This window comes from Pristiophorus japonicus, chromosome 2, assembly GCF_044704955.1.
Source record: "Pristiophorus japonicus isolate sPriJap1 chromosome 2, sPriJap1.hap1, whole genome shotgun sequence".
NCBI lineage: Eukaryota > Metazoa > Chordata > Chondrichthyes > Pristiophoridae > Pristiophorus > Pristiophorus japonicus.
In genome coordinates this window covers 330,752,017-330,767,905 of record NC_091978.1, presented here as the reverse complement: position 1 = coordinate 330,767,905, position 15,889 = coordinate 330,752,017, and the positions used below count along the sequence as shown (strand labels likewise).

The 15,889-nt window shown below is 40.7% G+C and overlaps 1 protein-coding gene across 1 annotated transcript in view; it reads left to right on the top strand.

Annotated features, from left to right (window-relative positions):
* usp38 (ubiquitin specific peptidase 38) overlaps positions 1-15,132 on the top strand; it is a 46,606-nt gene extending 31,474 nt beyond the window's left edge. The window contains exons 10-11 of the mRNA XM_070872064.1: positions 2,770-4,135; positions 13,849-15,132. Coding sequence (XP_070728165.1) covers positions 2,770-4,135; positions 13,849-14,010 — 1,528 coding nt within the window. The 3' untranslated portion in view covers positions 14,011-15,132. The remainder of the gene's footprint in view (positions 1-2,769; positions 4,136-13,848) is intronic.
* Positions 15,133-15,889: the final 757 nt, after the last annotated feature.

Sequence of the window (15,889 nt, the reverse complement as noted above, 5' to 3'; positions counted from 1 at the left end):
GATATAAAGGCCAGCATCCCATTAGCCTTTTTGATTTATTTTCTGTACCTGTTCATGACATTTTAATCTATGTACATGGAGCCCCAAGTCTCTTTGGACCTCCACTGTTTGTAGCCTTTCACTATTTAGAAAGTACCCTGTTCTATCCTTTTTAGGTCTCACATTTGCCTACATTGAAATCTATTTGCCACAATTTTGCCCATTCACTTAATCTGTGGATATCGCTTTGTAATTTTATGCTTCCATCTACACTGCCTACAATTCCACCTATCTGTATCATCGGCAAATTTGAATATATGGCTTTCTATGCCATCATCTAAATTGTTAATAAGTACTGTGAATAGTTGAGGCCCCATCACAGATCTGTGCAGGATACCACTAGTCACATCCTGCCAATTTGAGTAACTACCCATTATCCCTACTGCCTGTCTCTGCCACTCAACCAATTTCCTAACCGGGTCAATAATTTACCATCAATTCTGTGGGCTTCTACCTTAGTTAACAATCTCTTATGTAGGACTTTATCAAATGTCCATATAAATAACATCCATAGACATTCCCCTGTCCACAACTTTAGTCACCTGTTCAAAAAAATTCAATCAGGTTTGTCAGGCGTAACCTACCTCTCACAAATCCACGCTGGCTCCCTCTGATCAACTGAAAATTTTCGAGGTGTTCAGTCGCCCTATCCTTAATTATAGATGCCATCAATTTCCCGACAACAGATGTTGGTCTACCTGGTCTATAATTCCCTGGTTTTCCCCCCTCACCATTTTTAAATAGCAGAGTGACATGCACAATTTTCCAATCTAAAGGAACAGTTACTGAATCGAGAGACCTTTTGTAATATCATAGTTAGGGCATCTGCAATGTATTCGCCTACTTCCTTTAAAACCGTGGGATGGAAACCATCTGATCCTGGGGATTTGTCACTTTTTAGTGCCATTATTTTCTTCTTTACTGTTATTTTACTCGCATTAATTTTATTGAGTCCCCGTCCCTGATTTAATTTCCTTGGGATTTCTGGAATGCTATCCGCTTCCTCTGCTGTAAATACTGACGCCAAGTAATTATTCAACATGTCCGCCATTTCCTTATTATCATTGATAATATCACCGCTTTCAGTTTTTAATATAATTGTTTTTTTTAAATTGTGGTAATTTTGATATCCCTTGCAAATTTCCTTTCATACTCCCTTTTTGTAGCTCTTGCTATCTGTTTTGTGACCCTTCACTGATCTTTATATGCATTCCCATTTGACAGGATCTGTGCTTTTTTTTGCATTTTTGTATGTTTTTTCTTTTAGTTTTATGTTGTCCCTTACCTCTTTAGTCGTCCATGGTTGTTTTTTTGGCAATTAGAGCTCTTGCCCCTCGGGTATAAACTGGACTGAAGTCCTGCAATGGGGCTTGAGCCCACGACCTTCTGACTCGGGTGACAGTGCTACCATTGAGCCTATTGTCCTGCTTGAGTGACTTTAATAAATAATTGAGTTAGCAAGCTCAGCTGTGCCATCTGAGGGTAGTAGTTATTGGTACAGGCTTGGAAGCAGGTTCCCTGTCTGGTTTCTTCTGGTGCTTGCCACAGGGAATCTTGAAAGAAAAGGAGATAATATCTTGTTTCACACCTTCATCTTTGAGTACTATTTTGCTCAAACAAACGTAATGTCAGATGGACATTTTATTAGAAAGTGGTAAGAGGCACCTTGTCTATAACAATTGCTTTTCTCTACATCCGAAGGAAACAATGTTACAAAAAGTGGATGCAGTGAGTTGAAATATTATGGGAGTTAGGAAATAGCAATTGTTGTGGAACCATATATATCTGCACCAGATAGAAGTGTGAAGTGATGCATTTTGGAAGGAAAAATGAGGAGAGGTAATATAAACTAAATGGTACAATTTTAAAGCGGATGCTGGAACAGAGATACCAAGGGGGGGTTCACGTATACAAATCTTTGAAGGCAGTGGGTAAGTTGATATGGCTGTTTTTTTTTTAAAAAGCATATGTAATCCTGTCCTTTATAAATAAGAAGCATAGAGTACAAAAACAAGGAAGGTATGCTGAACCTTTATAAATCACTGGTTAAACTTCAGCTGGAGTATTCTGTCCAATGCTGGGGCACCCCACTTTGGAAAGGATGCCAAGGCCTTGGAGAGGGTGCAGAGGAGATTTATTAAAATGGTACCAGGGATGAGAGGCTACAGTTATGTGGCGAGACTAGGGAAGCTGAGTTTGTTCTCCTTGGATCAGAGATTTAATAGACATGTTCAAAATTATGAAGGAAACTTGCGAGTGCTATCAAAATCTACAGCGAAATATCCCAGTTGATCCCCATATTTATGGAGAATAGCAGATGTCAGGTTTTCTTCTGGACAGTGTTCCCCTTTGACATTTCTTTCAAGGTCCTCTAGTTCTTGAATATGTGGCTCTTGGGTAAGGTTTTAATTCTTGCCCCAACTGCCTTTCTAACACTATCTCATCCAGGCATTTAATCTGGGTACTGAGAGGACTATGTCACGATAGATATGCGTTTTAAAAATGTGGACGGGAAAACTAGCAATAATTGCGTTATGGGACAAGCTTGTGCAGTTTAAAAACAAATTGGTGCATTTTCTGTGTGTGTATGTGTACATAGACTGATGAGGATCATAACTACAGTGGATTTATAGACTTAAATAAGAATCTAGTTTTGGGGGAAATTATCTTATGTTAAATTTAATATTTGTGCCCAATAAATCTCCTTTTTTCCTATTCTTCCCCCTCCAGGTTACATGAAGAAGAAAAAACTTGTAGGATTCTTCATGAGAATTCCCCTCATAGCAGTTCCACACCTGACTGCAGCTCTCGAGAGCATCCCGAGGAAACACCATCGCTCACTGAATCAACTCTGCCAAGAGTTGATGAAGGGAAAACGTTAATAGAGAAAATGTTTGGAGGCAAACTGCAAACCACAATACGCTGTCTAAACTGTAAGAGCACCTCTCAGAAACAGGAAGCTTTCACTGATCTTTCACTAGCCTTTCCACCATGCCTTGAAGATGTTATTGAAGGTGGATCCACTCAGTTGCTTAGCCCAGCAGATTATGAAAGCACAATGCCTCCATGTTGTACTGGAGTAGTCTCGGATGCTCTTCGTATCGAGCCTCCTGTAATTCACGGCCTTCAAGTGGAAGAAATTGGACACGGATCAGAGCCAGGGGATGAAATGCTTCAAAAGTTTCCATTGCAACCCATTAATTCTGTAAATTCCTGTAGCCTGCCAATGCCATCTGATAAACTGGTCACAGTTCACAGCAATAAATCCATTGAGCGGAGTAACAAAACTAAGTCTGTCCCTAATCTAATAAACTATTTCTTGGCCCCTGAGATTCTCAATGGAGAGAACAAGTATTACTGTGAAAAATGTGCCTCGTTGCAAAATGCACAGAAGGTTATGCAGGTAGTAGACGAACCTGAATACCTCATTCTCACTCTCCTGAGATTTTCATATGATTCAAAGAGTCACATAAGGCGGAAAATCTTGGATGATGTGGCACTGCCTCTCGTTTTACAGTTGCCAGTTGAAAAGACACCTCCGAAATCACCAGCGATCAGCCAGTCGTTGCTGTCTGATTCGCCTGAAAACCTGCCTAAAAAATTGAAGCCCTCTGGTTCAGTAGACTCGAGTAATCCACAGCCAGTATCTTACCTCCTCTCTTCTATCGTGGTGCATTCTGGGATGTCATCTGAGAGTGGGCACTATTACTGCTATGCCAGAAACACCAGTTCAGGATCTGTAGGTCAGTTATGCTACCAGACTGACCTTGCAGGTTTGTCCTCCACTCAGGGTTGTGCAACAGATAATGATGATTCAAATACTTCGGTTGTTTGGCATGATCCAAACTGCAAAGAGGCATCAAAGGAGTGGTTTCTGTTCAATGACAGCAGAGTGACTTTCACATCCTTTCAATCTGTTCAGAACATCACCAGCAGGTTTCCAAAGGACACGGCATATGTCTTGTTTTACAGGAAACAAGGTGCTAATTGTGGCGTATACCCAAGTGCAATAAATGGACTGTGGGTAAATGGAGAGCCGCCATTGCAGAAAGAACTCATGGATGCAATCACTAAAGACAACAAGCTTTACCTACAGGTATTTGTTGGTGAATTTTTGTACTCTTCAAGGTGAGGGATTTCAGCGACGAGAAAGGAATACTATCTAATTTTATGCACCCAGTGTTGGTACCAAGCACGCCTATGTCAAGTGTAGCATAAAACTCCCTCTACTCTGTTAATATCAGAGGAGCACTTCTCCTTTCCCCCTTCCTCTAGTGGACTAATATACCAGCAAACATTTGGTCTGTGAATGTTGAGGGCCAAATTAAAAGCATGTTTATGCTTTACGTCTGCTGCCATTGGGAGGTGGGCGTTAACAGCCCAAATTCATTTCACAAAGAACCCCTACGACTACCAGAGAAAATGTTCGCATCCCATAGGTCAGGGCTGAATTACAGCCCAGTTACAGAGATGTGCGGTTCAGCCCTTTAGAGGTATATTTTCATACTGTCAGCCTGATTTTTAAGAGCTGTACATTTCAAAATTCTAATGTGAACCCATGAAGTACGATGGAATTCTATTATATAACTGTTACCTTCTGCTCCTTCCCTGACCTCGGCCCACACTCCCCCTTCCCCAGTAGCTCAATAAGCGAGTAACTGAACCATACAGATGAGGAAGGTCCCATGCTTGATCCCTGGTCTGTGTTGATCCCGTCTGTAGTGAAAGTAGGAGCGGTACAGTTGGCTTTAGGTGGGTTAGAGGGGGGGCGGGGGGAGGGGAAAACATCATGATCCTGACTACAATCCAGAAACCACTTTTGAAGTGTGGTCACTCGATGAGAACTGGATTATGAGGTTCTCCACAATCAAAACCCGACAACACTTGAAGTGCCAAACCTACAGGGCTATGGACCAAGAGCTGGAAAGTGGGGTTAGGCTGGATAGCTCTTTTTTGGCTGGTGCAGAGACGATGGGCCAAATGGCCTCATTCTGTACTGTAAATTTCTATGATTCTATGACTCACGCCCTAGTCTCACGTATGAATAAAGGCTACTTGGGCAAAGTACTGGAGGGTGACTGGAATTGATGGAACCATACCCAGCAAGAAGCCACTGCGATTAGAAGGGGGGGGGGGGGGGGGTGAAAACTAGCAAGAGGTGGAATTTATACAAATATTGACTGAGGGCAGGTTGCGCAACATGTTGGACTGTTAAATACCATGGCGTGATGAGATTTTGTTTCTTTTTCCTCTTTCCTCTACTGAGTTCTTCATTTGAGTCCTGGTGATGTAGGTAGGCAGTGATGTAGGCTAAGTGCCTTCTGACAGAGAGGGAAAAGGAAATCAGCACGGATGATCTCTTGTGGACCTCCCAACTTCAACCACAAAAGGTGCACGGCCTGGCAAGATGACATCAAAAATTGTTAACATACTCTCAAAAAAAATGAGAATGTATTTCACAATTTTCAATCCATGACCATGGAACTTGACTTGCATTTTCATGTGAAAATGGATGCAATCACAGAACTCCCAACACCAAAACACGAATAAAAGTTCCAAAATCAGATGGAATAAAAATGGGATTTGACTTGTTCAGTCGCCGTAAATAAGTAACCCTGGAAACATAGAAAATAGGAACAGGAGTAGGCCATTCAGTCCTTCGAGCCTGCACCGCCATTCAATATGATCATGGCTGATTATCTCAACACCATATTTCTCCTTTTTCCCCATACCCTTTGATGCCTTTTGTGTCTAGAAATCTATATACTTCTTCAATATATTCAGTGACTTGGCCTCCACAGCCTTCTGAGGTAGAGAATTCCACAGGTTCACCCTTGAGTGAAAAAAATTTCCCTCATCTCAGTCTTAAATTTCCTACCCCGAATCCTGAGACTGAGACCCCTTGTTCTAGACGTCCCAGCCAGGGGAAACATCCTCCCTGCATCCGGTCTGTCCAACCCCTTCAGAATTTTATACGTCTAAATGAGATCCCCTTTCATTCTTCTAAACTCTAGTGAATACAGGCCTAGGCGACCCAATCTCTCCTCATACGACAGTCCTGCCATCCCAGGAATCGGTCTGGTGAACATTCACTGCACTCCCTCTATGGCAAATATATCCGTTCTTGGGTAAGGAGACCAAAACTGCACATAATACTCCAGGTGTAGTCTCACCAAGGCCCTGTATAACTGTAGTAAGACATCTTTGCTCCTGTATTCAAATCCTCTTGCAATGAAGGTTGCCTTTTAATGTCCCAAATACCATTTAATGGGAAATACCATTTCTCTTCCTAACTGCTTGCTGCACCCTGCAGGTTTGCTTTCAATGACTGGTGTACAAGGACACCCAGGTCCCTTTATACATTGACATTTCCCAAGCTATCACCATTTAAATAATACTTTGTCTTTATGTTTTTTGTACCAGAGTGGATAACCACATTTATCCACATTAAACTGCATCTGCCATGTGTTTTCCCACTCACTCAACCTATCTAAATCACCTCGCAGTGTCATTGCATCCTCCTCATAACTCACAATCTAACCTAGTTTTGTGTCATCAGCAAACTTGGAAATATTACATTTGGTTCCCTCATCTAAATCACATATATTATATATATATATATAATAGCTGGGGCCCAAGCACTAATCCCTGTGGTACCCCACTAGTCACTGCCCTCCACCCCGAAAAAGACCCGTTTATTCCTACTCTCTTTTTCCTGTCAGTTAACCAATTTTCAATCCATGCCAGTACATTACTCCCAATCCTATGTGCTTTAATAACCTATCAAAGGCCTTCTGAAAATCCTAATACACAATATCCACTGGTTCTCCCTTATCTATTCTATCAGTTACATTTTCAAAAAAAACTCCACTAGGCTTATCAAACATGATTTTCCTTTCATAAATCCATGTTGACTTTGTCTAATCCCGTTGATATTATCTAAGTGTGCCATTATCACATCCTTTATAATAGACTAGCATTTTCCCTACTACTGATAGGCTAACCAGTCTGTAGTTCCCTGTTTTCTCTCACCGTCCTTTTTTAAATAGTGAGGTTATATTTGCCACCCTCCAATCTGCAGGAACTGTTCTATAATCTATAGAATTTTGGAAGATGACAACCACTATTTCCATGGCTACCTCTTTTAGTACTCTGGGATACAGATCACCAGGCCCTGGGGATCTATCGGCCTTCAATTCCATTAGTTTCTCCAGCACTATTTTCTTACTACTAATCATTTCCTTTAATTCTTCTTGCTCACTAGACCCTTGGTTCCCTTACATTTCTGGGACATTATTTGTGTCCGTGAAGACAGAACCGAAGTATTTATTTAATTGTTCTGCCATTTCCTTGTTCCCCATTATAAATTCTCCTGTTTCTGTCTTGTAAAGGACCTACATTTGTCTTCACTAATCTTTTTCTTTTTACGTACTTGTAGAAACTTTTGCAGTTGTTTTTTATGTTCCTTGCAAGTTTACTCTCATACTCCCATTTTTCCCCTCAATCAATTTCTTGGTCCTTTTTTGCTGAATTTTAAACAGCTTCCAATCCTCAGGCTTGCTACTTTTTCTGGCAACTTTGTATGACTCCTCTTTGGATCTAATGCTATCCTTAAGTTCCTTTGTTAGCCATGGTTGGACCACTTTTCCTTTTGTGTTTTTACACCAGAAAGGAATGTATAACTTTTGCAAATCATGCATTCGTTCCTTAAATGTTAGCCATTGCCTAGCCACCGTCATGCCTTTTAGTGAATCTTCCCAATCTATCATAGCCAATTCATTCCTCATACCTTCGTAGTTTCCTTTGTTTAGATTTAGGACCCTAGTTTCGAACTGGACTACTTCACTTTCCATCGAAATAAAGAATTCAATCATGTTTTGTCACTCTCCCTTAAAGGACCCCGCACATCAAGACTGTTAATTAATCCCTTCTCATTACATAATACTCAATCTAGGATAGCCTGATCCCTAGTAGGCTCCTCAACATACTGGTCTAAAAAGCCATCTCGTACACACTCCAGGAATTCAGCTTCCACAGTATTATTACCAGTCTGGTTTGGCCAGTCTATATGTAGATTAAAGTCACCTATGATTACTGTAGTACCCTTGTTACATGCATCTTTAATTTCGTGTTTGATGCCATCCCCTACATTACCACTACTGTTCGGAGGCCTATAGACAACTCCCACCAATGTTTTCTGCCCCTTGGTGCTCCTTAGCTGCACCCAGACTGATTCTACATCTTGATTTTCTGAGCCAATATCCTTTCTCACTATTGCTCTGATTTCATCCTTTACTAACAACGCCACACCATCCCCTTTTCCTTTTTGCCTGTCCTTCCTAAATATCGAATATCCTTAGATATTCAGTTCCCAACCCCGGTCACCCTGCAACCATGTCTCCGTAATTGCAACTATATCGTATCCGTTTACATCTGTTTGCGCTGTTAATTCGTCTACCTTATTAAAATGCTTCATGCAATCAGATACAATGCTTTTAGATTTGTCTTTGTAACATTATTAGACATCTTAACATTATTTTGTACTGTAGCCCTTTTTGTCTTCTTGCTATTTTTTCTTACCTGGACCTTATTTGCTAGTGCACTCTTTTGTTTGTATGCTCTGTCCCTTCCTGACATCATCTGGTTATCCTTACCACAATCACTTCCCTGCATTGCTTCCTTTTCTTTTCTCTTCAGCATTCTAGATTTCTCTCCACTGCGATCGTCCTCCCCTTATTTAGTTTAAAGCTCTGTCTACCTCCCTAGTTTATTTGGTTCACTAGAACTCTGGCCCTGCATAGTTCAGGTGTAGTCCGTCCCCATGGAACAGCTTTCTTTCCAGAGTATTGGTGCTAGTGCCCCACAAATCGAAACCCACTTCTCCCACACCAACTTCTGAGCCACACATTCATCTTCCTGATTCTATTGACCCTATGCCAATTTGCTCGTGTCTCAGGTAATAATGAATGCAGAGATTATTACTTTTGTAGTTCTGCTTTTCAATTTAGCCCCTAGCTGTTCAAATTCTCTCAGCAGAACCTCTTAGTCCTACCTATGTCATTGGTACCCAAGTGTACCACGACAACTGGATCCTCCCCCTCCCACTCCAAGTTCTTCTCCAGCCCGGAGGAAATGTCCTTTACCCTGGCGGGTAGGCAACACAGCCTTCGGGACCCACAGTCTCGGCTGCAGAGAACCCTATCTATCCCCCTAACTATACTGTCCCCTACTACAACCACCTGCCTCTTTACTCCCCGCACTTGAATGGCTTTCTGCACCATGGTGCCTTGGTCAGTCTGCTCATCCACCCTGCAGTCTGCACATTTGTCCACAAGGGTTGCAAGAACCTGAAATCTATTGGACAAGTGCAGGGACTGAGGCTCCTGCAATACTACCTCCTGGATCCCCCCCCCCCCATACCTGCCTCACTCGCAGTCACACCCTCCTGTCTCTGACCACATGTCAATTCTAAAGTATTTAATCTAGAGGGTGTAACTGCCTCCTGGAGCAAAAGGTCCAGGTAACTTCCTCCCTCTCGCAATGTCTGCAGCTCGGACTCCAGCTCCTCAACTCGGAGCCGAAGTTCGTCGAGCTGCAGACACTTACCACAGATGTAGTCGCCCTGGACCAAATCATCCAGAAGCTCCCACATATTGCAGCAACAACACATCTCCTGTTTTCCCATTATTTTATTTCATTAATTAGTTTAGCATTAATCAAGTATTTACCCTATATAGCTTATTAAATTAGTTATACAAATAAAGGTTAGTTTTTCGAATTTAATTATATGCTATATGTTAATGTAAAAGAAAAACAGCCCACAATCACAACCAATCACTTACCTGTGATGTCACATAGCAGTGTTCTCCCAACCCGGGGCCATGCGATCTCCTGGAAGAGGCAAAAAAAACAAGCAAAATTGGCCCGGATTTTGCTCTCGGCAGTAAAGAAACGGATTTCGCTGTTCACCTTGCATACAGCTGCCCCACACATAGAAACATAGAAAATAGGTGCAGGAGTAGGCCATTCGGCCCTTCGAGCCTGCACCACCATTCAATAAGATCATGGCTAATCATTCCCTCAGTACCCCTTTCCTGCTTTCTCTCCATATCCCTTGATCCCCTTAGCTGTAAGGGCCATATCTAACTCCCTCTTGAATATATCCAATGAACTGGCATCAACAACTCAATGCGGCAGGGAATTCCACAGGTTAACAACTCTCTGAGTGAAGAAGTTTCTCCTCATCTCAGTCCTAAATGGCCTACACCTTATCTTAAGACTGTGTCCCCTGGTTCTGGACTTCCCCAACATTGGGAACATTCTACCTGCATCTAACTTATCCCGTTCCGTCACAATCTTGTATGTTTCTATGAGATCCCCTCTCATCCTTCTAAACTCCAGTGTATAAAGGCACAGTTGATCCAATCGCTCCTCATATGTCAGTCCAGCCATCCCGGGAATCAGTATGATGAACCTTCGCAGCACTCCCTCAATAACAAGAACGTCCTTCCTCAGATTAGGAGACCAAAACTGAACACAATATTCCAAGTGAGACCTCACCAAGGCCCTGTACAACTGCAGTAAGACCTCCCTGCTCCTATACTCAAATCCCCTAGCTATGAAGGCCAACATACTATTTGCCTTCTTTACCGCCTGCTGTACCTGTATGCCAACTTTCAATGATTGATGAACCATGACACCCAGGTCTCGTTGCACCTCCCCTTTTCCTAATCTGCTGCCAGTCAGATAATATTCTGTCTTCGTGTTTTTGCCCCCAAAGTGGATAACTTCACATTTATCCACATTATACTGCATCTGCCAAGCATTTGCCTACTCACCTAACCTGTCTAAGTCACCCTGCAGCCTCTTGGCGTCCCCCTCACAGCTCACACCACTACCCAGTTTAGTGTCATCTGCAAACTTGGAGATATTACACTCAATTCCTTCATCTAAATCATTGATGTATATTGTAAAGAGCTGGGGTCCCAGCACTGAGCCCTGCGGCACTCCACTAGTCACTGCCTGCCATTCTAAAAAGGACCCGTTTATCCTGACACTCTGCTTCCTGTCTGCCAACCAGTTCTCTATTCACGTCAGTATATTACCCCCAATACCATGTGCTTTGATTTTGCACACCAATCTCTTGTGTGGGACCTTGTCAAAAGCCTTTTGAAAGTCCAAATACACCACATCCACTGGTTCTCCCTTGTCCACTCTACTAGTTACATCCTCAAAAACTTCCAGAAGATTTGTCAAGCATGATTTCCTCTTCATAAATCCATGCTGACTTGGACCGATCCTGTCACTGCTTTCCAAATGCGCTGCTATTTCATCCTTAATAATTGATTCCAACATTTTCCCCACTACTGATGTCAGGCTAACCGGTCTATAATTACCCGCTTACTCTCTTCCCTCCCTTTTTAAAAAGTGGTGTTACATTAGCTACCCTCCAGTCCATAGGAACTGATCCAGAGTCGATAGACTGTTGGAAAATGATCACCAATGCATCCACTATTTCTAGGGCCACTTCCTTAAGTACTCTGGGATGCAGACTATCAGGCCCCGGGGATTTATTGGCCTTCAATCCCATCAATTTCCCTAATACAATTTCCCGCCTAATAATGATATTCTTCAGCTCCTCCTTCTCACTAGACCCTCATTCCCCTAGTACTTCCGGAAGGTTATTTGTGTCTTCCTGCGTGAAGACAGAACCAAAGTATTTGTTCAATTGGTCTGCCATTTCTTTGTTCCCCATTATAAATTCACCTGAATCCGACTGCAAGGGACCTACATTTGTCTTCACTAATCTTTTTCTCTTCACATATCTATAGAAGCTTTTGCAGTCAGTTTTTATGTTCCCGGAAAGCTGCTTCTCGTACTCTATTTTCCCCCTGTTAATTAAACCCTTTGTCCTCCTCTGCTGAATTTTAAATTTCTCCCAGTCCTCAGGCTTGCTGCTTTTTCTGGCCAATTTTATATGCCTCTTCCTTGGATTTAACACTATCCTTAATTTCCCTTGTTAGTCACGGTTGAGCCACCTTCCCTGTTTTATTTTTACTCCAGACAGTGATGTAGAATTGCTGAAGTTCATCCATGTGATCTTTAAATGTTTGCCATGGCCCATCCACCATCAACCCTTTAAGTATCATTTGCAAGTCTATCCTAGCCAATTCACGCCTCAAACCATTGAAGTTACCTTTCCTTAAGCTCAGAACCCTAGTTTCTGAATTAACTGTCACTCTCCATCTTAATAAAGAATTCCACCATGTTATGGTCACTCTTCCCCAAGGGGTCTCGCACAATAAGATTGCTAATTAGTCCTTTCTCATTACACATCACCCAGTCTAGGATGGCCAGCTCCCTAGTTGGTTCCTCGACATTTTTCATGGGTTTGTCAGCGAGCATTCCGACTAATCCGGTGTCTCTATTTCAGTGTGACGCTCTCTACAGGGGAGCTGTGGCATCTGTGAACAGGGCAAACAACCGCGAGGCTCTTCAACTAATCAGATTTAAGTACCTCACTGAAACACACGGAGTCCAAACCAGGAAGTAAAAAAAACAGGAATTATAAATTACATTTAAATCATGTATAGTAAGCAAAATAATTATTGGGAAATACAGATGAGATTAAAGAGAGAGATAAAGTTTTTTTTTAATTATTTTAATTTTTAATTCTTTAAAAATCTGCAACATTAATTTTCTTCTGAGGAAATGAGACTCCGCACTATTAGTAATTTTTCAGTGACGGAGAGGCTGTTCAGCAGTAATTATTACTTATTACAGGGTTAAAAACTCAGTCGTACATATACCACCCCTAACTTTTTCAGCCGTTATTTGTGCAGAACTAGTGGGTAAGTACCCCAAGTTCACGCCATTACACTGATTTCAATGCTAAGTCTATCAGCGAGGACTGCCACAGCGCACATTGTGGAGGAGCAGGATATCTCTGACGGCAGCTTCTGGATTTCTGCGTTTAACTGCGCATGTGTGGACACCAGAGTTGTTGTCAGATTTATCCTGTAGCGGCGCTAATAGCCTTATCGTTATTATTACAGCAAAATCCGGGCCGCTGTGTTACGAGCTTTGGACAACACTACGCACTCTACATTGTAAACATTCATTTTATCCTTTCTTATTTGTATTTTATCATTTGACACTGTTTATTGTTTAGTTGGTGGTTTTATCTTCATCTTCAGTGGTTCTTTATGTGGATTGTGCATTCTTTCAGCTGCTTTCAATCACTCTTTCATTTTATACCACTTTCTCCATAATATCTTCTTCACTTATTTCCCTGACCCCTCTAAAATACTGGTGCTCCAAACTTTTTAAAATGCCCAATGCAGCCTCCAATTGCGCTGATTGGCTACACCATCTCTTTTTTTTAAATATAGGCAAATTGGCACTAGGTACTGATTGTAAGCCACTTTTGACAGTTTATGTGTACTCCTTCAACTTCACTAAGCAGATTTCAGTAACTGAACCTATACACTGGGTAGAAGTGAAATTTCCAACCAATTATTAAGTAATGGGCCCTGAAGACCTTATTGTCTCTGTATTATGAGTATATGCCTATGCTTTGTGCGATCTGTTCGTATTCTGAATAAAAGGTTGGGACCTCATCATGAGGCATTGAAAGTTTGAATAGGTGCCCTACACACTCCATGGTGCAAATTTCCTCACTGATCACTGTGTGTTGGAGCACGAGTTGACACACAAGTTGAGCTCTGTAATTAAAGACTTCGACACTTCTTAATGATATTACTGTTGAAATAAAATAGAAATTGATTTTTAAAACTTTCCTTCACACAGGAACAAGAGCTAAACGCCCGTACCAGAGCATTGCAAGCGTCCTCTACTACATGTTCGTTTCGGCCACGCGGTTTTGATGATAGTGACCCACCTGGGAGTTGCGGCCCAAGTGGTGGTGGAGGAGGTGGTGGGTTTAATACTATTAGCCGGCTTGTCTTCTAAGACTCTTTCAATAAGGCCAACTTTTTTCCCCTCCCCTCCTTCCTGCTGATAAATGGGGAAATTATATCCTTTGTGCATCAAGTCACTCTATGGGTCAGAATCTATTAATGAAGTCTCAAGATGCTTCGAATTATTCTGTTTGTTTTCCCAGCCTATTTGGCATTTTGAGAAAAAATTGATCTATACTAGCTCTATTTCCTTGTTTAAGTAGGGGGGGGGGGGGGAAATGGGAAAAACATTCATGATTGCAATAATTTTTAATGTTGACCTGAATTTAACCATAACCATATTTGCATGTTTGGATTAATTTTGTAAATACAGCATTCAGCATTGTAATGTGCATTTGTATAAAGCCTGTAAATACATTTCAAGTGAACTTTTCAAACCTGTAAGTGATCCAAAATATGGAGATGGTAATTTTTAAATTGCCACATTTCTAGTATTGCATTTCTTTGATATTTTTTATTTTTGATTGTGTAAACAGCATCTTGTAATTTCAGGGAGCAGTATTTGTCACAGATTTGATAAATTCATTTTGCTCTTTTTTTGTGTATTTGTGCGTGTGTGCCTTGAGGTCTGTGTAGACTAGGTACATTTAGGATGCAAGAACAGAATTTGAAAGTTATATTTTCAAACTTTTTTTTTCAATAAGCATATCCTTGGGAGAGGGAGGAGAATTACTTGTATGTTTGTCAGATGTAGCTTAACATCTTAAGTCTTGTTTACGTTTGAAGTTTCTAAGAAACCCTGCCATCACTTGAAGAGATCTGAGGTTTATTGCACATGTATACTAAATATAGAAGACTAACAAAAGTGTTTTCCTCTGCGTTTGTTCATGGCTGATGCAGTGATTTAACTACTGAATAATTCAAAACATTGTCAAGCTTATGAATGTGTTGAGAATTGTTCTACCATTGCGCAGACTACAGTGCTAAGCAATTTCTGAAAAACTGAATATTTATAAATATTTAAATGTATAGGACAGAGCAGCCCACGTTATTAGCAAAAATCAACTTGCTGGAAAATGTTGGCTGTTTGTTAATAACAAATTTTCACTAAATTATTGTTTTTTATTTTAGAAATGCACTGCTATGCTTTAGGTTATGAAATAAAAAAAACACTTCAACAGCATTTTAGTTATGATTTTTTGCAAGCTTCTTCAGAGACCAGCAATAAACTGTGACTGTTGAGTTGTGTTATTTTGCAACAGTTTCTCCTTCATTATCTAATATCAAACACTGATGATGTAAAACTATTCATTGTATTTTATGGAGTTTTCTTTTTTGACTTATTTTTAAAATAACTTTTGGCTTGTTTTCCTTTTCCTAGCTCTTGTAAAATCTTTGAGACTTTATTGCTGCTTATTGCTTTTAGCACATGTCCTAGTGTGATTTTCCCTGATTTCAGAAAGTGTCAAATTAACGCTAGATTGTGACTTAGGGTTTAACTGCTAAATTATTTTTATTTAACACGAGCACTAAATTAATAAGCGAACAGTAGCAATGACTCACAGGTTTTATAGTCATATTAAACTTAAATATCAGCTTCCTTTTGAATTTAACAATACTTCTAACCAATGCTGCAAGATATTTGTAATTAAAGTTAATAATATTGCCTATTGCCTTTCTCTTGGATGCCTGGTGAAGACAAAATAACTAATTCTTGAAACAATTGTATCAAAGATAAATTAGGTCATGTGTTCTGTGAGTGAAGCCAGTATTTGACCCTTCATATAGCATGACAATTTAAGAGGCCAATACTATATTAAATCTTTGACAAAAATAAGGTGGGAGCACATTTGCCTATTCAGTTAATAAATACTGCACCATATTGAAGGCTTGTTTAATTTGCAGTTAATTAACTTAAAATATTTATTCTT